This window comes from Podarcis erhardii (assembly GCF_964252035.2).
Source record: "Podarcis erhardii genome assembly, chromosome: 2".
Taxonomy (NCBI): domain Eukaryota; kingdom Metazoa; phylum Chordata; class Lepidosauria; order Squamata; family Lacertidae; genus Podarcis; species Podarcis erhardii.
In genome coordinates, this window is record NC_138498.1 from 88429583 (window position 1) to 88455238 (window position 25656).

At 42.2% G+C, this 25656-nt stretch overlaps 2 protein-coding genes and 1 long non-coding RNA gene across 3 annotated transcripts in view; 1 reads left to right on the plus strand and 2 right to left on the minus strand.

The window, feature by feature from the left end:
• Positions 1 to 106: 106 nt before the first annotated feature.
• On the minus strand, positions 107 to 15026 carry ZXDC (ZXD family zinc finger C). Its single transcript, XM_081852459.1, has 10 exons — positions 13649 to 15026; positions 12143 to 12295; positions 11039 to 11117; positions 10501 to 10631; positions 9776 to 9946; positions 8279 to 8964; positions 7371 to 7455; positions 4904 to 5058; positions 3425 to 3526; positions 107 to 3103 (listed from the first exon to the last, which is right to left on the minus strand). Exons 1-10 carry the CDS (start codon positions 14913 to 14915, stop codon positions 3017 to 3019), a joined length of 2916 nt encoding a protein of 971 aa, XP_081708585.1. The 5' UTR covers positions 14916 to 15026; the 3' UTR covers positions 107 to 3016.
• A 301-nt stretch (positions 15027 to 15327) lies between these two features.
• On the plus strand, positions 15328 to 17319 carry LOC309337525. Its single transcript, XR_014154390.1, has 2 exons — positions 15328 to 15438; positions 15490 to 17319. It is a non-coding gene; the product is annotated as an uncharacterized lncRNA (long non-coding RNA).
• Positions 17320 to 18179: 860 nt separating this feature from the next.
• Positions 18180 to 25656, minus strand: part of UROC1 (urocanate hydratase 1) — a 48425-nt gene continuing 40948 nt past the window's right edge. The window contains exons 19-20 of the mRNA XM_081852831.1: positions 21405 to 21504; positions 18180 to 20167 (exon numbers count right to left, since the gene is read on the minus strand). Of these exons, the coding sequence (XP_081708957.1) occupies positions 20027 to 20167; positions 21405 to 21504 (241 nt within the window). The 3' untranslated portion in view covers positions 18180 to 20026. The remainder of the gene's footprint in view (positions 20168 to 21404; positions 21505 to 25656) is intronic.

Consider the following 25656-nt stretch of genomic DNA (forward strand, 5'->3'; position numbering starts at 1 on the left):
TGCTATTCAGAGATTTCAAGGCTCCAAAATTAGAAAGGTGTTTACAACTTTGCTTCTCTTGCGGTTAAGCAGCATCCTGATTGGAAACAACAAAAAACAACTGAAATGGAGAAACTGGACATTAGGTTTTTTTATTAGTCTCTTTGTCTCACCAGTTCTTTAGATGTCCACTGCCAGCAATGGACTTAGGCAGAATAAATCTGATGTTGACCTTTAAGCCCTTACCCTTCAATGTTTACTACAAATTCCATTGTAGGAATTTACAAAGCCAAGTAAATGATTTTTAAAAAGTAGACATGTTTACAAGTCTCAGGAAAAAAACAACCCACATGTGACTTATTCATAACTCTGCAAAACAGAAGCACCACGTTTTGATGGGCCCAGTTCATACTCTTACCTAGGCTGAGATCCTTTCAGCAGTAAATTAATGGGTGTGCTGTCCCCACCCTCCCTGCATCAAAGGTAACTGCTTACCAGGCACTCTATGTAAAAAGCTGTAGAGGAATTATTTTTGTTCAAGAAAGGGGTGAGGGAGTAGAAAGAACAGGAGATGAAAAGGCCTCATCACAGAGCAGCCCAAGTTACCTCTGAGGATCACTGCCAAAATGAAGTGTATGAACCAACCCCACAGAATAAAGAATTTGAGGTGACTTTTATGGGGGGGGTGCAAGCCTCCAACACTCTTTTAAGCAAAGTCATACATTTGCAGACCACTCAGAGTTTTAGTTTCTTTTAAACTGAACTTTAGTGATATAAAAAAAAGGTTGAATGAGTTAGCAGTTTCTTCACTCGGTTCATCTAAGGCAGTGGTGGAAAACCATAGTCTCTTCTGGGCAAGCTGCTAAGCGCCACCTGCCAGCCATGAGTGGAATCAGAGGCAAAAGTGGGTGGGGGAATGAATATTCATTTCACCTTTGTACAGTAAGCCAGTTTCCACACACTCTAAGTACTCATAGCAGATTCACTGAAATTAATAGACATGACGTGACTTAAGGTTATTAATGTCAGTGCTGCTTCTTGGAGTAAAACTTAGCTGAATACAGCCTGCTCCTCTCGATCATCCACCCAGGAAAGCAAGAGGCATTGTCAGAATTCAAGGATACATTCCAGCCATGCAAAGACTCAAGGAGGAGTGGTGAGGAATGTGGCCTAGAGCCAGTCCCAAGGGCTAGAGAAAGAGGCAGGCAGGCAGGGCAGTATTCTGGCCCCATGGTTCCCCATCCTGATCTAAAGGAAGCAAAAATTAACTATAGTTCTTCTAGTTAAGAATTTTTTTAAAATACCCATAAATTAAATCTGAAATGATGTATAATCAGTATAAAAATGCCTTTACAATTTCAGGGAAAGTAAGTAAAAAGGCACAGGAATCAGTACATTTCTAATTACTTATGGGCAAGCCCCCTCCCAATCTTAATTTGGAATGAGCTTATTGAAGAAGCGATGCATGGTCCAATAATAGCAGAAAATCATTTCCAGGGCCATTCTAGTCAAGTTGTGCTCTCAATTACATGCTATGGAGTAAGAATAGGTCCAAGCAACACATCCCCAGGCATTAGGGATGTACCAGGAAAATCTTCTGAAAGGGTGACATTCTGGTGGTATCCAGAATGCTACCATCAGAGGCCCTTGGACCAGCTCACCTCATTGCCATTGTTGCCAGGTAAATCTGGGTGGCTGCAGAATTAGTCCATTCCAAAATGTGCATGAGCTTCAGAGGCATATGGGCCTGGAGAAGGGTCCAGTCTGGGGAACTCTGTTTCTTACCACCACCACTCATGCTTTTCAGCTAGCTACCCTCTTATTAGTGCATTCCATAACTTCAAATAAATATACACAAGGTCAGATCACATGTGTTCATCTGCAGGATATCATACTTTGTAAAAAATAGAACTGCATATGCACGCTCACACTGCAGGATTAAAAATTCATACATACATACGCTGCTTTTTAACAAAGTCCTATATATAGATACATATATATAATTTTACATCCTTGTGGCACATCATGGAAAAAGTATGTTTAAAATTCCAGCCTTGATGTTTGTTGTTGAACACCAAGTTCTTATATCCTATGCTCAACTGAAATCTTGACATTTGCTTTTTAAAAGCCTACAGAACTGTTTTCCTATCAACTAAAGTAAAAAAGGCAGGTTCCTATTTAAATTAAATATGCACTTTCCTTCTGGGTCAGTAACTCACCTGCATCTCAAATCCTATGACACTAGCTGGAAGCTCTTTGCTCAAGTATGCAATCCTATGCCAAGAATGCAATCCTATGCACATTAACTTGGGAATAAATATATTTCCAAGAAAACATGCATGGGACTGGGCTATGCATACTGAAAGTGGCAACTTCACAGGAATTGGCAATACTGTTTTGTATTACTGTAAACATATTCAAGGGGTAAGAATTAGCATCTGCTAGGCAGCCTCCTAAAAGGTAGAAAGTGTATACTGCACCATATCAGGGATGGAAGGAGCAAGGAACAACAAGGTTCAACTTCTGCTACCCCCCAAGAACTGTATTATCATTCTGCAATTATTTCCTTAAAATTGTATTCAATGCTATCAGAGAAAACAGTTCGATAATAAACACTTCAATGGCCTTAACGGCTCTTCCTCCACTCAAGTCCAATATTCAACTAGGGGCACTAATTATGTGTATGGGTTTTACACTGCCAAGTGTAACTGTTGATATTGCAGCACTGTCCTTGAAGACAACAGTATGGAGTACAATCACAGCATGTCCATTCTAAGACAGGGTTTCAAAACATCCACTGCATAATCTAAATAATGCTTCCATTATCACATTTTTCTGACCACAAGACAGAACATACCAAGATCTCCAAAGCCTTATCAAATAAAATTTACTGAACAGGTTTCCATTGCACGATAACCATCAAGCAAGCCACGAAGTAGCACTGATGTGTGCCCACTCCTATTTTTTTCCTTCAGAAGTAGGAACAAGCTTCTATTTCTCAAGATGCTGTACTTGAATGTTTCTGTCTGCAGCACAATCATTCAAGGTCTTGTAGGTTAATGGTGCTTCCTGTAAACTGAGAATTATCAGAACTGGCATCCTCTTCGGTAGAGTTGTGTGGCTCCTGTACAAAAGCAGAATAAAAAAATTCACACAGTGACATAGGCATTCCAATTTCCAAGTTTCACAGATATATATGGCTGATTTAATAAGCTTCCAAATTCCATCTCTGGGAAGATCACACACACTGGATGATTTTAAAAAATCATACTCTTCTACAGTCAGCTTTTGGTCGTTTACCATTTATCCATCAAATTTTAAACAAGCAAAAAAAGCATACAGAAAAGGCATCTTTTAAAAGCTTATAGTAGCTGTCAATTTGTATCACGCAGGGCAACTGGAATTTGTGTTGATGTCCAATTTTAAAACACAAAAGGGGTTGTACCTGAAGGATATGAACAGGCAAGTCTACTGTCAGCTGAGAATGTGAAGAAGACGACTGAGAACTGAGCTGAAATGGCAAATCTCCCTCTCCTGGGGAATCATCCTAAAGATAAAGGAGACAAGATCAGTTTCTAGTCACAGAAAAATCCCAATGGCAACCTAATCTTCTGCTATAAACACATGGAAACATTTGGAAGTGGCAACATGTCTAATTAGCTGTGCATTTTTAAGGCTCTCCATCCTGAAAGTAGAAATCTTAATCATTTCTATGAAATATATAAATCATGCTGCCACCCAGTTATGGACTGGAAACTATTTACAGTCATACCTTGGTTGACGAATGCCTTGCGACTCAAATGGTTTGGCTTCCGAACAGCGCAAACTCGGAAGAGTGTTCCCGTTTACAAATGTTCTTTGGAACCTGAACATCTGATGTGGCTTCCATGGCTTCCAATTGACTGCAGGAGCTTCCTGCAACCAATTGGTTTCCGGACGTTTTGGAAGTCAAACAGATTTCCAGAATGGATTCCATTCTACTTCCAAGATACCACTGTACTTAGTTACTTTGTTCACTATAAGCAGACAGTTATTAAAAGGCAATGTTCATCTAACTTATTCTTCCATGGACACCCTCCTCTGCATATACTAAATGCAAAAACAAGAGAGTACTTTATACATCCATGTACTGATCTAAACGGTATCCCTTTGCTAAAGGAAGGCTTTCTGACCCAGTGGAGCTTTCAGACAGCAGAACAAGAATAAAGGGAATCTTCAGGTACCTCCTCCTCCCTACACCACCACTTCCTATGCTGTTCCAAAGGGCCCAACCCTCCAGAGCACATCAAACCTGTTTTTATTAATCACCATTTGCAAATTGGTTACACTTATTTTAGACAAAGGGGTCACTTCACCTGGGACATGCCAGTCTACTGTATACCAGCTCATCTTCCCCCTGCCACCCTGACTTCACCACCAACTGTTTGTTTGAATGTGTTGCTGCCCATTTACTGTTTTGTTTTAACATATTCCCAATTCATTTCACATATATATTTCAACAGTTTTCATTTTCAGGAAACAAGCGAGGAAAGGGGTTATCATGTGATGGGTAGAGAAGAGAGCTGAAAGGTTGAGTATAATAATAATAATAATAATAATAATAATAATAATAATAATAATAATAAACTTTTATTTGTATCCCGCCTTCCCTGGTCAAGACTGGGCTCAGGGCAGCTAACATCAAATATATAACATTGGTATAAAATCAAACAATAATTAAATTACCTCCTAAAAACAAGTCAGGATAGTTTGCAAGTTAATTTCTAAATGCCCTCCAGGGATGTTGCATCTGAACTATATAATGGATCATCATGCACACCAAGAACCACTTACCAGTTGCATAAAAGTAGATGTAGGGTGTACATTTCTAAATACATAATTTAAAAATGAAGTGTGTAAATAAAGTCAGGAAGTGAATTCTTACCTGAAGTAGCTGGATTTGAACAAACTGTGTGCCAGCTGAAGAATCTCTTACTGTTAGGCTTCCATTTGGCAAAACACTATTGCATGACCGATTCCCATGGTTAGAAGAACTAATTTTATCACTTTTGCCTTTTCTTATGCCAGAGTTAGGGCTTCCTGAAATAAAGTAATTGACGTGTGTAATACAAAGTCATGTTCCAAGGAATTGAACATATGTACTTCTAAATAATGTATTTCAAAAAAGCTTTTAATATAACAATATATGCTTTTCACCAAAGAAAGTAGGTAATTAGGTAGTAGGGTAATACTACACATGGCATATAAAAACATGGAGCTGAATCCTGATATCCCATTAGTGGAACTCGGCTTACAGAATCCTGTACCTCACAACAGTGTTCAAAAATCCCATTGTTCTGGGTGCATTTTGCGACAGGGAATTTCATTAGTGCAAGCAGTTTCTGAGCTCTGGGTGCAGCACTGCACCCAAGATTTAAGATTAAAATTGCAGAGTGGAAGGAAAGGAGGACTTTTTTCTGCCTCCCCACTTCCAGCTACTCTCTGAAGACTGGAGAAGAGACCCTTGTAAGAATATTAGGGGGGTGGGCAGGGAAAGAACTAGATAATGTGAAAAATGAACATAGTATTTTAGCTGCAGTTCTTTCTTTTTCAGCTTTGTATTCTTGTTATAAAAAAGTGTGCCTAAACATTCCATTCTAGTACCTATAACCTAGGTTTAAGGGGCCATTTAGCTCCTAGCTTTCATATCTCATTTTCTAACACTGCCTCATAGGAAAAAAGGGGTTTCCTCCAATGCCATCTTCAGCTATAGTTTCTGAAGGATCACCAGTCCATTCACTCACAAATGAACTAAAGAACTAGTCCTGATCAAAGAATGGTGAATGGTGAGACTGAGTTGCAACAATTTCTCAGAGATTATACACACTTAATATATCAATCTTCCTATACAGTGGTGCCCCGCAAGACGAATGCCTCGCAAGACGAAAAACTCGCTAGACAAAAGGGTTTTCCGTTTTTCGAGGCACTTCGCAAGACCAATTTCCCTATGGGCTTGCTTCGCAAGACGAAAATGTCTTGCGAGTCTTTTCCCTCCCCCCCCCCTTTTTCTAAGCCGCTAAGCCACTAATAGCCGCTAAGCCGCTAATAGCGCTAATCCGCTAATATGGGTGCTTCGCAAGACCAAAAAACCGCAAGACGAAGAGACTCGCGGAACGGATTAATTTCGTCTTGCGAGGCACCACTGTAAACAGTGCTTATGCCTCATCAAAAATCAATCTGGCATGTATGCATATAGCAAGCTTTTACTGGGAGATGGGAGGACAACAACAATTTCTCTTTTTCCTACTAGTGGAAAATTAATTTTAGATAAGTACTGGAAGCAAGGAGGAAAAGTCAACTGTGTTTTTATCTCTCTGCCCATTGTCATATCATAAGTAGCTCTGAATTCCTAACCACGCACAAGTAAGTTGCATTTATTTAAAATGGTGAAAGGCATTCCATGTGACTGAAGAAACTCGGGCCTCTTTGTCACTAGACAAAGATGCGTCCAAGAGAAACTGGACCACAAACACATAGGTGTAACGGTAGAAGGGGGTAAGGCCAAGAATCAAGAGAGATAAAGGTAAGTACACCTCTGTCTCAAAGACTTAAACTGAAAGAGTGACCAACCACTGGAAGATGAACTATAAAAGCTGTTGATGTAGTTCCTTGCCTTTTCTGGAGCAGCAGGAGGAACAATAGTTAATATGATTCACCAGACCTTAAGGTCTCCATCTTAAGGAGCAGTTTCACCATTGTCCACTTCAAAGGTGGTGGGAACAGACCCTCTTCAAATACATTAATAACCTCCTACACCAACCCAGTTACTTCACTTCTCCAAATATAATTACTAATGAACAGCATGGACTGAGCACAGAAGAGGTTGACCAAATTTCTCTTAACACCATGTTTACATCCTTAAGTCACAATAACTGAAAAAAACAATCCAACAAAACTGGACCACTCTTTGTCCTAGACAAAGCAACAGAAACTGCTTTACACACAGCATCAAGGTCAGAGCAGATGTGATTATAATCAATTTGTACATGCCTGAGGAAGGATTAGTAAACATGGTTAGGATTGGGTGATAAGGGTATTTTACAATTGCCATTTCATACAAAAGCAAACATTTAAGAAACAGGGAAAGAGTTTCATTAAGCAATATTTCATCATACATCAGTGTTCTATCATCCATGTGTGCTGCAGAGCATACCCACTACTAGAACATAGCAAAATTACCCCAATTTGAGCAAGTCTTCTAAGAAGTGAGGCTCTATTCACTAGAATAGCCCCAAACTAACCATGATACTACCTTAGTAATCTATGATGGCTTGTACCAGGCACACACACAAGTCTTCAAAACAATTTCACTCGGTAAATTGCATCCTGTGCTGGAACAATTATATACTCACCTATGTCATTCCCATTTTCCTTCTGTTTTCTTTTCTTTGCAAGCTGAATGGCTCGATAATCTGTTCTTGCAGACCCACCACTTTCCTAAAGAGAGAAGAAGGTTTATGCGTGTCACCAATACAACAGGATTCTTAGTATTTTTAGGTTCACATTTTAGACAATATGCTTTTCCAAACATCACTGAATAGATCCCTAGAAGTCTCCCTGCATGGTCTGCACTTTTTCTATGCTAATCATCTTAACAGTTTAATGGGATAGTGATGCAAGCATAGGGACATTCAATATTGAGGTCACCCATTTATCTGACTCGCAGGGGATTGGAAGTACTGTATTAAGAAGACTACCACCGAAACACGTTTTGGAAATGCAGCTCAAGACTATGGTCCTCTGTCTTCCTCAAACTAACACGAGTGTTTAATTCAACTACCAATCAGAAACCCTATTTTAGCTGCATGTGGGATAATAATAATAATAATAATAATAATAATAATAATAATAATAAGGCAAGGATCAGAAGAGGAGGAACTCTTCAAGATATTGCAGTCCATTTTCCTTGTTCTATAAGCAGCGAACGGGGGACTCCTGTTTATTTAGTCCCAAAGTCAACCATCACTCACTTTCGAGTACTTACAGCAACTTGGGAAGAGAGCACTACGCTCCAGCTGGGAAAACAAAAAGCAAACTTTCCTCCAAATGTGATGCAGAATGTGTAATTGGGTTTAATACTTTCACAGGCAACCACAACTTATACCACTTACGTTGTACAAAATATACGACGACTTCGTTCGTGGCAGACATTCCACAAACCCATTTGATCTGGTAGAAAGGACGGCTCATATACGGCAATATAATATCCTCAAAGCTAAGATACTAATGAAAACTACAGTTATTGAGAGCTACTGCATACCAGAAAGGAGCTGCCAGTCACCGTGCTCAGATCAGTTTCTTTCTGTGCACTGTAACTTCCTGGAGGGTTGGAGAACACAAACTGAGTCACCACTTTACTGCCTTCTTGCTGTCCCACAACATCCAGGCTAGGAAGTAAAGTTTGCTCTGCTTTACTTGGAGCCAGTAATTCAGATGCATTATTTCCACCAAGGCTGCTTGAAGGGGTTAAAGTGGCTGCATCTACTGACAGGTTATTACTGGAAGTCAAACCATGCAGGTCTTGACTGGAACTCCTTGTGGACAACGATGCTAGGGAGCCTAAGGCTTCTGCATTCACAGTCTGTACATCATCCAAATTTAAAGTGCTTTGCTGTAAAACTGTGGCAGTGGTTCCCAGCAGAAGAGAGCTGTCCAGGCTGTGTGGAATGTCACTGCTAGCCACTAAAATCAGTGGGTCAACTGTCTGACCAAGAGAACTGCTACCAACAGAAAGATTGCCCCCAAGCGTGGAGCCAACGGAGGCAACATCTATCGTGAGAATTCCAGAGTTTATCAGAGCCATGTCTGTTGAAATTCCAGAGGTGTTCCCAGAAACACTGGAAAAAAGGGACACAAGGTCTACATTGCTGAGGTCACTTTGTCCTGAACTGGCAAGTTCACTGCTAGGCGTGAGGGAACCGATAGTTTCCATCTGATTTAAGAGATCTGAAATAAAGATTTAGCATGTTAGTACCACCGTGCCCATGGAACATGGGAATCAAAGGCCAACAATAAACCCCACCTGCTGCCTCTACTTCCAACTTGGCTGCCCTGCCATTCCTCCAAACATCCTGCTGTCTAAATTACTCCAGCCAACATCCTTCTCACCTTGCAGAAGCCAATGTTAGCTAGGAGCCTATTTCTGCTTGTCACTATTCTAGTCTGTCTTTTCGGAACATTTTCAAACCCTGCCTCCCTCATATGCACACACAGTGGCAGCTGTTCAAGGTCAGGGTGCCACATACTATGAGAATGGCTTGAATCAGTTTCCTGTATGTTATACAGACTGAGAGGTACATGCTGCATTTTCCCAGATTCTGGCACCATTATCACTCAGTTTGGCTAAACCACATAGGAAACAAATTCATGCAGTTCTCACAGCCATGTAGAGCTTCTATTATACAGAAGCAATTTTCAGTGGCAAACAAGCCACTAGTTATATGGAATTGATTATAAAGTGTCGGGAAGCATGAGATCAGTGTCTTAGAAAACCACAAGTTGACACCAGTATCACTCAGTCACTGCTCCTGCTATAAGTTAGGAAATACTATTATAAATTAATGCCCTCCTTTTAAAAGGATGCAACACCCCATAGTAATTAAATGGCAAGGACTTAGGAGAAAAGCATTTGAAACCACAACTTATTGGGCTTTCTAAAATAACCAGTGCTTCAATACCAAAAATAAATATATTATGTTTTAGATATAACACATACCAGCTATGACTTATTGCCAAGCAGTCAGTCAACGGGTCATACCTGCACTAAAATTGTGTTGCTTGACCATGTGTGTTTTCATACTATGCTTGGAAGTGAACAATTTATTGCAGCTGGATACAGGGCAACGCGTCTTCAGTGAGTCCACATCCTGAAGGTGTTTTTTGGAGTGAATATACAGACTACTACGTGCCGAGAACTTGGCACAACAACCTGAAATAAGATATCAAAGATTAGATACTGTCCCTAAATTTACATTTTTAATTTATAGCCTCTTTTCATTTAGATGCCAAAGGCAATTATCAGGATTCCCGTTCCACAAAATTATCTGCCATGATTTTTTTGTATGTACTGTCATAAAAAATGTGAAAATGTTATTAATACAAAGTAATATAATATGGAAAATCCATTTAGACTGCCATCCTATACAGTACTTGAGAATAAGGTCCACTATGGGAATTACTTCTCAGTGGACATAGGCTGTTAGTGTGGAAAACTTAAAATGTCAGAAACAAGCATGTATCCAAAAGTGCCAGAACAAAACCAAAAACACCTTTTAAAAAAGTAGTTTTGGAGGGGAAAACACGAAAGGGTTTCTCCTATCCATGCTGTTATATGAACGTGCTTTTCTCCCCATTGTATGATTCAGCAACAATTCAAACCTGATGCATAGAGCAGCTGCCATCTTCTCTAATTTAACCCTCTCGGCATGACTAGGAACAAAAGAGATAAACACAAGCATACAAGAGCACATATACAAATAATACCTTCTACTGGACATTCAAATGGCTTTGTGCCAAGATGAGTTATACTATGGCCTTTCAAGTGTTCGGCTCTTGTGAAGGATTTTCCACAGCCTTCTACAGAACATGTAAACCTTCTGTCATCTTCATGTTTCCTACAATAAGAATTAAATAAATTCAATATAAAATACTAAGGGCACATGCATCAATGATTATAGGTTGGATCCTAATCATTTTAGCTGAACATGTGCATATTGCTATGCTGTACCTGGAACACTTAAACCAGAATTCCATAATCTGGTACCCTTCAGCTGTTTTAGACAACAACTCAGATCAACCCCAGCCTCAGGGGCCATGCTGGTTGGGGCCCAACAGCACCAAAAATAATCTTCCAGATAAAATGCATATGCCTTTCCCATGGGAAGCAAAGCTTATTTATCTTCTTGTATTTATCTCTTTCCCTTTGCGCACCCTCCTGATTTGTTATTTCCCCAAATGTAAATGTTTGAAGTGCAAGCTCTTTGAGGACCTCTAAACAGCCATGTACAGTCAGGTAATTTACCTTTTGTGCCTTAATAGCTTGGACATGCTAGTGAAAGACCAGCCACAACCTTCAAAGTCACAGATGAAAGGTCTTTCACCTGGAGGAAAGCAAAAGCAAAAATATTTTTTTAAAAAAAAACACGAATGCAATTAACCGACATTTCTGATAAAAAAAAACCCACAACTGCTCACACTCACATGTTATTCAGGAAGTCTAATAATTTTATGTTTAGGTAAAGGTAAAGGGACCCCTGACCATTAGGTCCAGTCATGAATGACTCTAGGGTTGCGTGCTCATCTCACTCTATAGGCCGAGGGAGCCGGCGTTTGTCTGCAGACAGCTTCCGGGTCATGTGGCCAGCATGACTAAGCTGCTTCTGGCGAACCAGAGCAGCACAGGGAAACGCCATTTATCTTCCCGCCGGAGCAGTACCTTTTTATCTACTTGCACTTTGATGTGCTTTCGAACAGCTAGGTTGGCAGGAGCAGGGACCGAACAACATTTACTACTGATTTAATTGTTCTGTTTTGTGCAGCTTATGAGCTACTTTGAGAACCTTAGCTAAAACCAGTTTATTAAAATTTAAAATAAATAGAAGAAACATTCTCACCCATCCAATGACCCTTCTGCCTGATTCTTCTCTTGAGTTAAATAGCTATCGGTTCTTTAACACCAGAAGATTCAGAGCAAGTCATGTATATAGCTTACATTGCTCAAAATGCTGCAGACCCCAGGCAAGTAATATGCACAGTTGTTTAAAGGACACTCTCCCTATAAATCTGAAAATACTATTTCAAGTTTACCAAATCCAAGTAAGTCTTACTTTTATCAATCAGTTAAACATTAAGTTCTATTTGCTTCCATCTCCCACTCACTTAAGCTCAGGTTTGCTGGTTTTATTTAAATAGAAGTTAACTTCTACTTAAGACAGTGCACCCAAGGAAACAGAACATCAGGATACAGGTAAATCAAATAGATTGGGGGAGGGAAACCCACACGCAAAACTGTGTTTATTCCTTAGTACCACAACTCCATCTAAGAATCAAGGACACATTTCAATTCAACATAATCAGTTTATCTATTAATGACAAACCAACTTTAACTAATGGCCTAGCTTCACACCTGTGTGACTTCTCATGTGGATTTTCAGTCGGCAGGCTTTGTCATACTGTTTGTTGCAGCCGGGGAAGGAGCAGGAGAACAGTTCTTGTTCCCTGAAGTGGATTCGATTATGAGAAAATAATGCACTCACTGTTATGAAGGTCCTCTCACAACCTAGAGAAAGAAGAACCAAACTCTGCTTTAGTGGAAAACAAAACAATTGGGTATTACCATGAACTAGAATATTATTATTACCATGATCTAGAAAAGTTCATGGTAATAATAATATTTAAATTGTTTTAATGGTGTATCTTACTGTGTATATTACGTTGACATATCATTTCTAAGTACTATAGGGGAATTGCCTGAAAAGTGGTCTACAACCCCATTAAAAAACAGTAAGTAAATAAATAAGTAATACCTCATTAAACTATGAAGACCTTTCTGGGAAATTGCTCTGGACTAAGTTTATTTCCAATACTGCAATGTACTGCAGTATAATGTCACAGCTGAAGTTAGTTTTTTGCATCTCCTTTTCACCAGCACACTGCCATTCTTATATATCACTCTGCAATTTCCCTTTCTTCTAAACTGGAGTGCAAATTTTCTTGTTGTTTCGCTAACCTTTATTTTCCACATCGAATATTTTAGCATTCCAGGATGGTAAGCATTCAAATGTACAGAGACAATGTATATGATAGCTAATCTAAAGTAGATTATCTCAGAGTACCAACTGCAGAAAACAAACAACAGAAGAAGGCCTTCATGTCTGCCTTCTGTGCTTCTCTCTTGGAAACAGAATGCTGAAAGTTGCACACAAGTCTAAATATTACAGTGCACTTATATTGAACCCCACTACTGGATCATTCCATATCAAGTGATCCAATTTTTTTACCTCATCCAATTTTCTTAATGTTTTGTATACGTGTTGAATGATCAAAACAAATTTATATCTAACATTTTAATTTTTTTTAATGTGTACAAAATATTAAGAAAACTGGATGACATGAGGTAAAAAAAAAAAAAAAGAATCATTTGATATGGAATGACCCTACAGCATTGCGGATGTTCTGGCTTGGATTCAAACCCTCACTTACCTGCAAAGCTCAACAAGTAATTGAACAAGTCTTATCACTATCTCTAGTCTATCCCACAAGGTGTCGACCACACCTAATGAAGAGTGCAGGGCAAAGTATTTTTTCTTAAAGAGATTAGTACTGCCAAGTGGCTACTGAGATTACAACTCCACTCTCTTCCGCTTTTTCCACTGTGCAAAACAAATCCACATTGCACATTTAAAGTGCACGACTTCTCCCCAAAGAATCCTGGGAACCGCAGTTTGTTCAGGATGCTGGAACTGGTAACTGGAAGCTGGATTCCAAGGATTCTCTGATGGAATTCGTGCGCTTTAAACGTGCAATGGATGCAGCCAGCAATCCGGGGGTGCTGCCTACCTACAAGTCCAAAAGGCCGAGACTTGTTAACCTTTGTAAAAATAATTAAGAGGGAGAGCTGCCGGCTGCTTACCTGGATACTCGCAGCGGTAAGGCCGGTCGGGCTCCAGGTGGCTCCTCCGCTGGTGAGCGCCGAGGCGGGCGGCGCTGGGGAAGCGCTGCCCGCACGCCTCGCACTTGTGCGTCGCCTCCTGCTCGTGGGCCCGGCCGTGCGCCCGCAGGTTGTAGATGGTGGTGAAGCGCTTCGAGCAGCCGGGCGCCGAGCAGGCGAAAGGCCGCAGCTTGTCGTGCGAGTGCAGGTGGCGCCGCAGCTTGTAGGCCGTGGCGAAGGCCCAAGAGCAGCCGGGGACCGGGCAGCAGAAGGGCCGCGCCGCCCGCCCGGAGCCCGCCGCCGCCGCTTCTTCTCCCGCTCCTCCTCCTCCTCCATCCTGCGCCGTAACAGAAGCAGCGCCGCCGCCTCCGTGCGCGGACAGGCGGTGTAGTCGCAGCAGCTGCTTGCGGGAGAAGGCCTCTTCGCAGCGGGGCTCGGGGCAAGAGTAAGGCGCGGGAGTCCGAGACGGGCCTCCTGCCGAGGCCTCGTCGGCAGCGCCTGAGGAGCGCAGCGCCTGAGGAGGAGGAGGAGGAGGAAGGAGCGGCGCGGGAGGCGGAGGCGGCTGCGCGGGCCCGCCGAGGCTGAGCAGCCCGTTCTCGAAGCGCACCAGCAGGCTCTGGTTGTTGATGGTGAGCGTGCCCGAGAACGAGGAGCCGGCGGCGCCGGGGTCGTCCTCCTCCGCCGCCGCCGCCGCCTGTCCGCTCCCCTCAGCCACGGGCCCAGAAGCCTCGGCCTCGAGTGCACCTTCCCCCCCGCCGTCGCCCGGCTTCTCCTCTCGCGGAGGCGGCTGTGTCGTCGTGGTGGTGGCGGGTTCCTGCGAGGGGCTTCCGGAGGCTCCGCCCCGCACCAAGTTGAGCACCAGCAGCAGAGCGTCGCTGTCGTGCGGCTGCCCGGGGCCCGCGGGCGGCAGGGCGAAGGCGCTGCTCGCGGAAGGCCCCTGCGGAGGCTGCTGAGGGGCGGGCGGCGGAGGAGGGAGAGGGGGAGGCGGCGGCAATGGCGGCGGCGGCTGCTGAGGCGGTTCCGGCGGCTTCTTGCCCTCCAGGAGCAGCAGCACCGGGAATGTCACGTCCAGGCCCCAGGCTCCCGCCGCCGCTCCCGCCCCAGAGTCCCGCGGCTGAGGGGGTCGGCGGGCGGGCCCTGAGGGAGAAGCCCCCTCTCCAACGGCCGCGGCGCCGCTGCCGCCATGTTGCTGGGTGCCGGGCTCGGGCCGGGCCGCCTCCACCGCGGCAGGCAGCCCCTGCGTTTCCATCTTGGGGGTCCCTGTAGCAGCGGCTGAAACCGGAGCCGGGGGGCGGGGCCGGCTTGGCGGGCGGAGAAACCCGGAATGCGGATCGCTCCGCGAGAGAGAGAGACAACAGCGCAGAGAGGGGATCCGGAGCTAACGCGGCTGGGTGGAAAACCCGGACACAGGATTGCTATGTGGAGTGTGCAATAGTGCAGGAAGGTGCGCCTCGCGGAGCGGAGTTGGGAAATTGGAGAGAGGTCGGGGGAAAGAGTATGCAAAAATAAGAGCAGTCGTCTTGGATCAGGCCAGTGGCCCATCCCGTCTTAACACCCTGTTCTCACAGTGGCCAACCGGATGCCCGTGGGAAACCTGCAAGCAGGGTTGACGCGCAAGAGTCGTCTTCCCTCTCCTGTGGTTTTCAACAACTGGAATTCAGAAATATTGCTGCTTTCGACTGTGAAGGCAGAGCTATAGCCATCGTGGCTGGTAGCCATTGATAGCCGCTCTCCTCCATGAAGTTGCCTAATCCTCTTTTAAAGCCATCCACGTTGGTGGCCATCATGCAAAGGAAGGGAGATGTGCAGGTGGAACACAAGAGAATGTGTTTTTCATGTACAGGACGAACCTAAGTGTCGGAAATAATAAGGTTTGCACCTCCTCTGTTGAAAGAGGCTTACACCTAGATTGGATCCTTCTTGTTTACATTTATTTATTACTTTATTTGGGAATTGCCTTTCACATACACCTTAAGGAGATTGAAATCATACCAGTGAAAGCAACAAAAGCAGGTTTAAAAAACAGTGCAAAAAGCAACTAAAGATACTGTTACCCGCCACCGCAATCTCCAAGCAGTGCAAAATCCCAGGGGTTCAAGGCACTTACCCAGCAGTTTAGGTTTCCTTGCAGTGAGGGCCTACCAAGATTGTGATGTCTTTAGGATATATGGTTTATTTACACATATATACAACCTGAGCCTGGTATGGAGAGGTTCACAGCATTAACACTCCAAGAGACTCTTGCTTCTCCCATAGCCACAGCCTTGGATTCAAGCAGAAATAAGGCATAGCTCTGTCCCCCAGCCCACCAGCTTCTAGCTCACATAACTCAACTCTCCACTCTGGCCTTTATCTCATGAACTACCAGCGAGCTGAGGGAGGGGGGTTCACCCATTTGTTTTCTGGCACAGAGCCAGAAACCTTATGGCCCACCTTAATGGCCCACACTTAGAGGGTCTTTAGCTCACCAGGAAGCTAGCCTGGCTATTCAGTGAATTGAATCCATCTGTATCCAGCAATTAGAAGAGGGCTGAAGTATACAGCCTATACCCAACAACTCATAACAATACAATGCATAAGTTGTAAAGAAATGTGATGTATTCCCACCACATACAGATGACTCCCCACTTTACATGGGTTCAGGCACCCTACACACAGTGAAAATAGTGTAAGTGGGGAGCATGCTTTAAAAGCCTCCTTCCTCTTTCTCCAAATTACTACTCTCCAAAAATCAAAAATACTGCACCAAAAATATCCACAACTGGAATTGCTACAATATCATTTAAGCAGCAGGTGGTGCTATACCACCTTAGGAAAAAATTGCATGTTGGTCCTAACTTTTGACACACCCATTGTGATTTTTTGAACTTTAAAAAAAAAAAATCACCACAACACATCTTTGTTATTATGAAATGGACGATCTCCTCATGCTTAGCCAACTGCATTATTTCTAAAGCTTTCTGAAACTGCCCCTTTCTGTATTGCTAGGGTATTTCGTACACCTGCTACAATATGAGTGTGGCACAATCAAGTCCCTTTCCCCTGCACCGGGGCAGTGAAGAGAAATTCAGTTCAGTTCACATTTAAAGGTTTCTCTGCTAAATTGGCACTTCCTGAAATGGTGTGTGAACCAAACACTCGGCCGTCCTTCAAGATTCAAACTTCTCTGAATTCTGCAATGAATTAATGAGTACAAAAATTCATATACAAGGTATAGGGTGCAAAAAATCCATCTGTCTGTCTATCATTTGTTAGTCACTTTTTTCAAAAAGTGTCCCAAAGCAACCTGGAAGCCAGCTAAAAGCATCCAATAAAAATCTAAAAACATAGCTATATAGATAAAAGGCAGGTCTTACAGATCCCACTCCACTAAAAAAGTCCCACCCTTCAAATTAAGGGCCAAAAGTCAAGGTAAAGATAAGCCTTTAGCACCTAAAAACAGATGAAGGTGGAACTACACATGCCTCCTTGGGGGAAGCATTCCACACGCAGGGAGCCACCACTGAAAAGGCCCAATCTTGTGTTGGCAGCCTCTGCACCTCCCATGGAGAGGGCACACAAAGAAGGACCTCCGATATATTAGTGAACATAGTACCCAAATATTCGCTGGTGAAAATTGCTTGCAAATTTGCCCTATAATGCTGAATAATATTCATGAAGACCCTTAAAAGAAAATTTGCAAACTGATGTGGGAATGTGTAGAACTGAAATTAAGACTGGAAAAATGAGAAACCATAACTGACGCATTTGCATATTCCTACCCACAACTTTGCTAATCCAAGCAACTGCTAAGCAAAACAAGTATCTAAAACCGCCATGAGGAAAAGCTAAGTGATGCTGAGCATTTTCTGTTGGAATTCCATATGCTTCATGATGGACCTGCATATTATAACATGGTAAGCTCAAAAATTAATCTGGCCTTGTCACAATGGATCATCTGTCATTGTATTCAGTGCTGTAATTTGTTAAATTAAGAGACTTAAAGGCCTGATTCGGATGTCGTAACCATGCCACCATATGATCTTGGTTTGTTATTTTAGTTTGTGAACAAACGATTTGCAGTATCAACATATGTACACAACCCCATTTCTGCTCATTAATTTATCTGCCTTTATAATGAATATATCTGTACCCAGAAAAGTTATTTACACAGTTTGCTTTGTTGATGCAGTTTTAGTATATCCAAATTCATATGAAGAATATTGGCCACAAACATGTTTATTCTATTATGTCCTGTCAACATATTGTCTTTATATTTATATAAAATCTTTATAAGCATTTTATTAAAAAGCAACAACCCATTATTGGGAACAGGGTGTCCTTAAGTCTCTATTGTAGAGCTCGCTTGGGCTATTCAGTGAGATACGATTCATTGACAGATTCATTGGCACCAAACCATGGAAGGAGGAAAAAACCTTGCAATGAATCACAGTTGTGAAGGAACCAAAAGTCATCTAGTTCAGCCTCTTCTACCCCCCCCTCCCTGCACAAGAGGGGAAATCAAATGGGGCAGTTCCTGTTCACAGAATCATTTATTGGAAGCAATTACTTTAGGTGCAAACAGAGTGTGTTTTCTACATAATTTTAACCAAGGTGACTCCATGAGCAAGTATGGCAGAAATTGAGACCCCAATTTACCCAGTATCTATGCTGCGTTCACTAATTAAACCCATGGTTCAGCCACTTTTCATGTATTTACAACTACTTAATAAAAAGCAGTTTGAACTATTTAGTTAAACTGTTTTTGTTGATGGTTAACTATTCTAGATTAACAATTAATAATTACAATACTCTTGGGGGAGATGATTATTTACATCTCATTATTAGCACATTGAAATAGCCTCACCTAGGTTGCGGAAACGAAGAAAGCTAATCGGGTTCTGACCTTTTTGTGAAAGGACTGATCAGTTCTTGTACTGAAAACAGATTCCTAGGCTCAGAATGTGCTCAGAGGCATGCTGTTCTTTAATTCTGACTGTTTGTCTGTTGTACCAGGCTCTGGTTACTGGATCTTGGGGTTCGACTAAAATAATAATAATAATAATAATAATAATAATAATAATAATAATAAACTAACAAGGAGGGAGCCCTCCCTTCTCTGATGTCACGGATGAAGTTAAATATCTGGCTTTACAATCTATGGCCAAAAGCTTTTAAGTGAGATGTTGAAATATTTGGCATTGTCTGCATGCAAACTGGGTGTGGGTAAGCTGCAATAGAACCGGGAGCTTTTAAATTTATTGGCAAATTCCAAAATCAAAAGCACATGAAGATAATATATCACTGTGTGTGTGTGCGATCTGGCATCTAGTCAGGAATGTTCTGAACGGAGAAGTAGCTTTTGTGACCTGAGATACAACTGTGAGCAATTTTCACATTGGATATATCACCACCAAGTATGATTCATCACTGCAGCTCTGTCAGCCTGAAAAGATCTCGACCACCAGCAGCCGAGGCCCATTCCTGCCTCCATTCCAGCTAGCAGCCACAACCCTATCACAGCTGTGGCATTGTGCAGGACCAAAAGGCACCAACTCTTCTGAAGGCCATTTGCAAACTGTGGTGCAAAATGGTGGCATGTTCTTTCCTTTTTTATGGCTGGATGGAGATGTTGCAGAGGAGATGAATGATGCCATGAGACAGGATGACAAGGAATGCAATGTGGTGGTGATGGTGAGTTATCACATCCCTGATAGACAGATAGGGATATAAGCAAGGGGGTGGACAAACAGTAGAGTTCAGGGGAGATGAGTGAAGAATGGGTTGTGGGACAACTCTGATCCATCCATCCATAGTGCTTGGAAGGCAAATCATCCAGGCAAACAATTAAGTGAATGCTTCACCCATGTTGTGTATATAAATTAGCTAAGGAATCAGGTATCCAAATCAACAAATAAATGGATTTCCAATGGGGCCCGTGTCAGACCCTCCTGAGCAGCTGTAGTACTGACACATAGGCATGAATATTCTCATAATAACAATGCTGGATTTTGACTACAAACCTGAAAAATGGGTTGCTTAAAAGAGCATTAGAAATGGAACATGTGTGTCCTTATTTCTTGTGCTTGGAGTTCTAGACTGACAAACAATCATAGATGTTGACAATACAACTCATGCTGGATAGAGTCTTTGGTTGGGAAACATTCACTGTGATGCGATGGAAATATGTCCGTTACTGTTGAATGTTAAGTAGGTTGGAGTTTCCAAAAAATGAAAATAAAAAGGGTCCACTGCCCTGAAAGACAAACTCAAAGGCGTGTTTATTATGCCAACTTAACTAAGGCTTGTTGAAGACCAGAAGAGCATTGTTCAAAGCCTGTTGTTGTTTAAAACAGGCAGAATAAAAAATTTAGTATGAGGTTAACAACTCAAGGCTTGTTCCAGGATATTGTCATCTACCACCTTATGTGGAAGAGTCACCTTCAGCTTCTTGTCTTTCTGCATGGCTTGGCAGATGGTTTCATATGCATTGTTGTTGCCGGACCAACAGCGTCTAGCAACCTGTCCATAGGGAACAAAAATAAATGGGTATAAATTAAGAAAAGAGTCATTTGTCTCTCAGCTATGTCAATCGTAGGAGAACACTTCTAATCAAATGGTTCTCATTTTTAACACATTTGATTTCTCAGTACAGTATCTAGCTCCTTCACCCCCTTGGCCAGGCATAGGCAAACTCGGCCCTCCAGATGTTTTGGGACTACAATTCCCATCATCCCTGACCACTGGTCCTGTTAGCTAGGGATCATGGGAGTTGTAGGCCAAAAACATCTGGAGGGCCAAGTTTGCCTATGCCTGCCCTTGGCTGTCCCCCCCCCCTTTAAAGTAAACCTGGTATGTTTTAGTTCCAGTTACAAGATTATTGGCCAGCGCTAACCACAGACAGTCACAGTATCAACAGGGCATTTCACAAGGTTCCCTCTGATGTAATGGAAATACTAAGGTGATCTGTAATATGTTCCATTTTAGATACAGGCATTTATTGAGCAATCGCTGCTCATTATATGGGGAGGTGTTACACGGAGCTAAGCACTCCTAAAACTGACTGAGTACAGTGACAAAGCCTTTCCCACATTTAAAGAGGCTAGGAAAACACTGTGCTTTGAAAATCAGATTTGAAGTGTTCAAATTTGAGGAAAGCGCCTGGAGGAATCCTGCAGTTATCGCATCAGTTCAAGCTTTGTTTACAGGCTGCTGTTTTTATCATCTGCCTCTGATAAATGAGGCTTATTAAGAGTGTTCCTCAGTGGCTCAAGCCTAAAGATTAACTTCCTATACGACATACCTACATCTCTTTCAGCAGTGATAAAGGGAGTTACATGCAGAGCAAATCCCTTTTGAGTCCTGCATGATAAATTGTCTGTGTCCACTAAAGCAGGATGGTTTTCAGTTGCTCAAATCCCTCCTGCAAAATTAAAGACCCAGAACCCAAGACCCAGTAACACTGACCTTCCTCCACAAGAAAAGCCTTCAGCTACTGGAGCTAAACTGGAGTCATATTCCTCACTGCACAGGAGGAATATGGCTGTTTTTTAGAATGTTGTACAGGACAAACTCCTAGAGACCTTACTAAAGCTGCAACTGCTACATTTCATTAGAAAATAGCTAGCCGAGGAAATGACGCTTCGTGATTTCACGTGAACTTACTAAGACATTTACGAAATTCTGTATTTTTCAATACATTTAAAAACAAACAGCAAAACAATATTTCAGAAAAAGCAGATCAAGCATATTGGCTTACGCCATTGGAAACATCCCAACTTAGCATCATCTTCGCACGTTCTTCTGCATCTGCTGAGCCATCCAGGACAAGGCCAAATCCTCCGTTTATCACTTCTCCCCTTTAAAATGAATTTATTTTTTATTTTTTATTATCACTTTTTTGGAGTCGAATAAATCACATGCCAGCGCACTACAATCAAACACACATTTGGGAGGAATGAAAGATACGTATTAGACCTAAAACAGTGCTGTAATTGGGCACATTTAACTGATGGCAAATGGCCATTTCAAGTAATGGACTCTGAGAATCCTGGTGCAGGATAAGGATTTTTGCCTTTTCCCACACTATGCCCAGCCAGCAAGATCAGTTCTTATTAAAGTGCCAGTGCCAAGGGTTGAGCTTGCTGCGATTCTCCTGAGTACAAGATAGTCCAAACAAGTACTTGTTTAAACAAATAATGAAAATGCCTGCATGTCTGATGATTAAGTGGCTAAAGTTACTGGGTTTCTCAAAGGCCAGGCGATGGCTATTGAAGTCGATTACACTGCAGTGTGGAATTCAGTTGCTGTGGTGGCGATGACCACTTTGGAATATGAATAAAGACCTTGGAATAGGGTCCTAAGGGAATTATGAGAAAGTATTCTTTCATTAATTATTTCATTAATAGGTTGGTTTTTTCCAGTTCCTCCAGGCTTTTTATTGGGGGATTTGTTTTCATGTTACCTTGCTGACAAGTCATAAGAGCATGACATTTGCCCTTTGCAAGTGTCAATCTAGTCCAGTACAGTGGTAACTCGGTTTAAGAACAGCCCTGTTTATGAACTATTTGGTATATGAACTCCCCAAAACCAAAGTAGTGTTCTGGTTAACGAACTTTACCTTGGTCTACAAATGGAAGCCAAACGGTCAAAGGGCACCGGTGGCAGGAGGCCTCATTAGGGAAAGCGCACCTCAGTTTAAGAACGGACTTCCGGAACAGATTAAGTTCATAAACCAAGGTACCACTGCACTCTGCATCCAGATGCTCCTGGAAGTTCACAAGTAAGGCGTGAAAGGGATGGTCACTGCCTGTTCTTTACGCCAGGTAGCTAGTACTCAACGTCTACCTGGTTCTTAAATGTATACCACACCATATCTGGATGTTCCTATTTTAGTTATCGTGGATAACGGGGACAAAGCAGAACTCAACGGACTCTATAACCTGTAACACATGCTGTAAATGTGGCTGAAGGTCTTCAAATGTTTTTAAAGCCGAGATGATAACAGATTAAACAGAGCAGAAGCTGATACTTTAAGGGTGCCTTCATATGTAGAGGCTGCAGCTGGAACAAAGTAATTAAAGACTGTGCTACTTTTTGTAGATGCCCAGGTGCGAGTCAAACACAGAAAACAGTTAGCTGGAAAGCTCTGTAAAATGCCACCCCACTGTTCATTAAAGAAAGTTTTAGACTGCAACCACAATAAACTAGTTTCAACTCTATTTAACTGCTATATTTCGTTAAAGGTGTGCCTCCTTTTAAAAAAGGGGAACTTAGAAGGGAGGAATAGTTCTACAATTCTGTGTTGAAAGAAGCCATGGCAGTTAAACCCATTTCCAAACATTCTAATTTTTTCTCCAGATATGGCAACAAGTCAGAATTTGACCAAGGCTGAAGCCTAAGTTGTGTAAGCATTCTAAAATATATAGGTTTGTATCTAACAAACTATCCAATGAGCAGAATGACTTCCGCTCAGCCAACAAAAGATTCTCTCCCTCTCCTCCCCTGCTTGTATCCTGTGTTCACACCCCCCCCCCCCCACTGCTCTGGAGTCCCCCAACTCTCTGGAGCAGGTTTGGGGTGGAACGAGAGGGAGGTGAAATTCTACTCCAGAGGAAAACTGGATATACCTTAAAATACTGGATATACACTGAAATAGACAGAATGGATGACAAGGTTATGTGTAAAGGGTTAGATTTTACAACAGCAAACAAAGAAGGAGTCTTGTTGCATTTTAAAGACTAAGAAATTTAATATGACATCAGATGCAATCCACAAAAGTGTTTGCTTGTCTTTTGTTGGTGTTCTACAAGACTTTCCCCTATTTTTGTTGCAGTAGGCTAACATGGCTGGAAGATCTTAAAATGGATTAAAGTAGCCACACAGTGAACTGAGATTCAACTAATGTTGCTGGGGGAATGTCTTCAGGGACCAAATCAGTATTGCCACAGAGGCCAGCATGATATGAGTAACAATAGTTGGATGTTCAGGCAATGCTGAGATTAAGCACCAATTTGAAATGCTTTTGCAAGTGCTGTAGTTTGTCCCCCTATCTCTGTGTGATGCCTGGTCAGAATCAGTTTCTAAGTTTCTCATACTGGAGTCAAATCTAGAATTCTGCCATGCAGTTCAATAGCTAAGACAGTGAGGTCTAGGTTTGCCCCACTCCACATGCCTAAAAATGCTCATAAATTAAACTTACAACAAGTCATGTTTGTTAAGCTGAATTTTCCAACAAGTCTTCTCACTTTTATTGGAGAGCGCTTTGCCCTCATTAGTACTGGGTCATATATTCAAATAATTAAAGAAAGATGTGGCATTTTGACCTAAGCTACCTCCTATAATTTCCAGATGTCTCCATCCAAGGTGATCAAAGAACTTCAGGCCCCTCTTGCAATCAAGACATCACACTGTTGACTGTGTACTTCATTTGGTAAATTGCCTCTGTCTCTTTGTTGCTACAAGTCACTTTGGCCTCCTGCTAATAAATGGGCTTTCAGAACTGAGCTGCCTTAACAATGGCCAACCCTAATGTAACTCCCTATATGCTCCAGCTAATAGTAAAATGATTCCGATTCATGTGAGTAAGTAATTAATGTTCAGCTCTGTTTAGGCGGCATGATTATCAGCCTATAAACAAAAATATCACTTCAGTCTCTGAAGGAAGAATAAAAATTTGTGGAAAGGAAACTAAACATGCATATTAGAAGTGGCTGATAAATCCATGTGTTTATCCATTGGTAAAAACACTGCAGTTCAGATCTGTCAGTTCTCTAGCCAGCAGTTTTGACAATGGAATGCTCAGCCTCACACACACAAGACAGCACACACATTTTATCATGAACTGATGAAAGATTGAAAAAAAGCATGTCTGAATGATGGAGTTTTCAAGGACCAGATGTATGGATCCAATGCAGCCAATCCCAGTGCTGGGCATGAACTAATCAGATTAATTCAGTGAATTAATTCAAAATTCTCTGACTCACACCTGAAAATAGTTCCCATAATTCCCAGGTGAGTTGAACATGATTTTATTCTAGTTTGTATGGGTTTCATCACACATTGCTCCAGTGGCATAGCGTGGGTTGTCAGCACCCGGGGCAAGGCAAGTAATTTGCACCCCCTAACCCATGGATTTGCGCCCCCTAACCCATGGATTTGCCCTAACCCCAGATGTTGCGCCCGGTGCGGCCGGGCCCCCCTGCACTCCCCACGCTACGCCACTGCATTGCTCTGCATCTGATTGTGGGCACTACATTTTCCATTTTTACGTATCTGAAAAGTGATTTTGTTTTAGCTTAAAGATCATAATTGTTGGGAGAAACAAATAAAGCAATTCTTCACATTGTACTGTGTGTGAATGTTTTGATGTTCACTTAGTCTTATTACTTATATGTAAAACTTCAGCAGAGCAGCTTGTAAAAATTTTGAAGGTTGAAAAAAATGTGAGAACCACATTAATGCATTGTGTCTTGAACTGTAATGGAATTGACTCCATTTTGGAGGGGGTGAACTGGAACTGGTACTAATCCCTTTTTAAAAATGAACTTTCCGAGCACTCTGCAGTCCCCACCAACCTCAAACTTCAGATCACCTTGATTCCTTCTTATGGGCAATGCAGACAGCCACCATAGAGGGTGAAGTATTATCACTAGCACTTTTTTACCCTTCCTATTTAGTGCAAAGTAGCCAATGGAAAGTATGGGCTTAAATTGCATATTTACCTCATTGAAATCAGACCCTGTTATCTTTTGACTGGGGCAGAATTACATGTTAGGAGAAACACAAGAGGGCAGAAGTCTCATTCTGCAGGTGGAAGTCCTTGTGCTAACAGGCCAACTTCATTGGATACAACCCACAGAAAGGTGCCTGATTCTGAATAAGGCAATTGGTCCATCTAGCTCAGTGTAGTCTGGACCAGAGGCGTAGGAAGGTGGGTGCGGTGGTTGCGGTCCGCCCTGGGTGTCATGACTGAGGGGGATGACAAAATGGCAGGCTAGTAGGCTGCACAC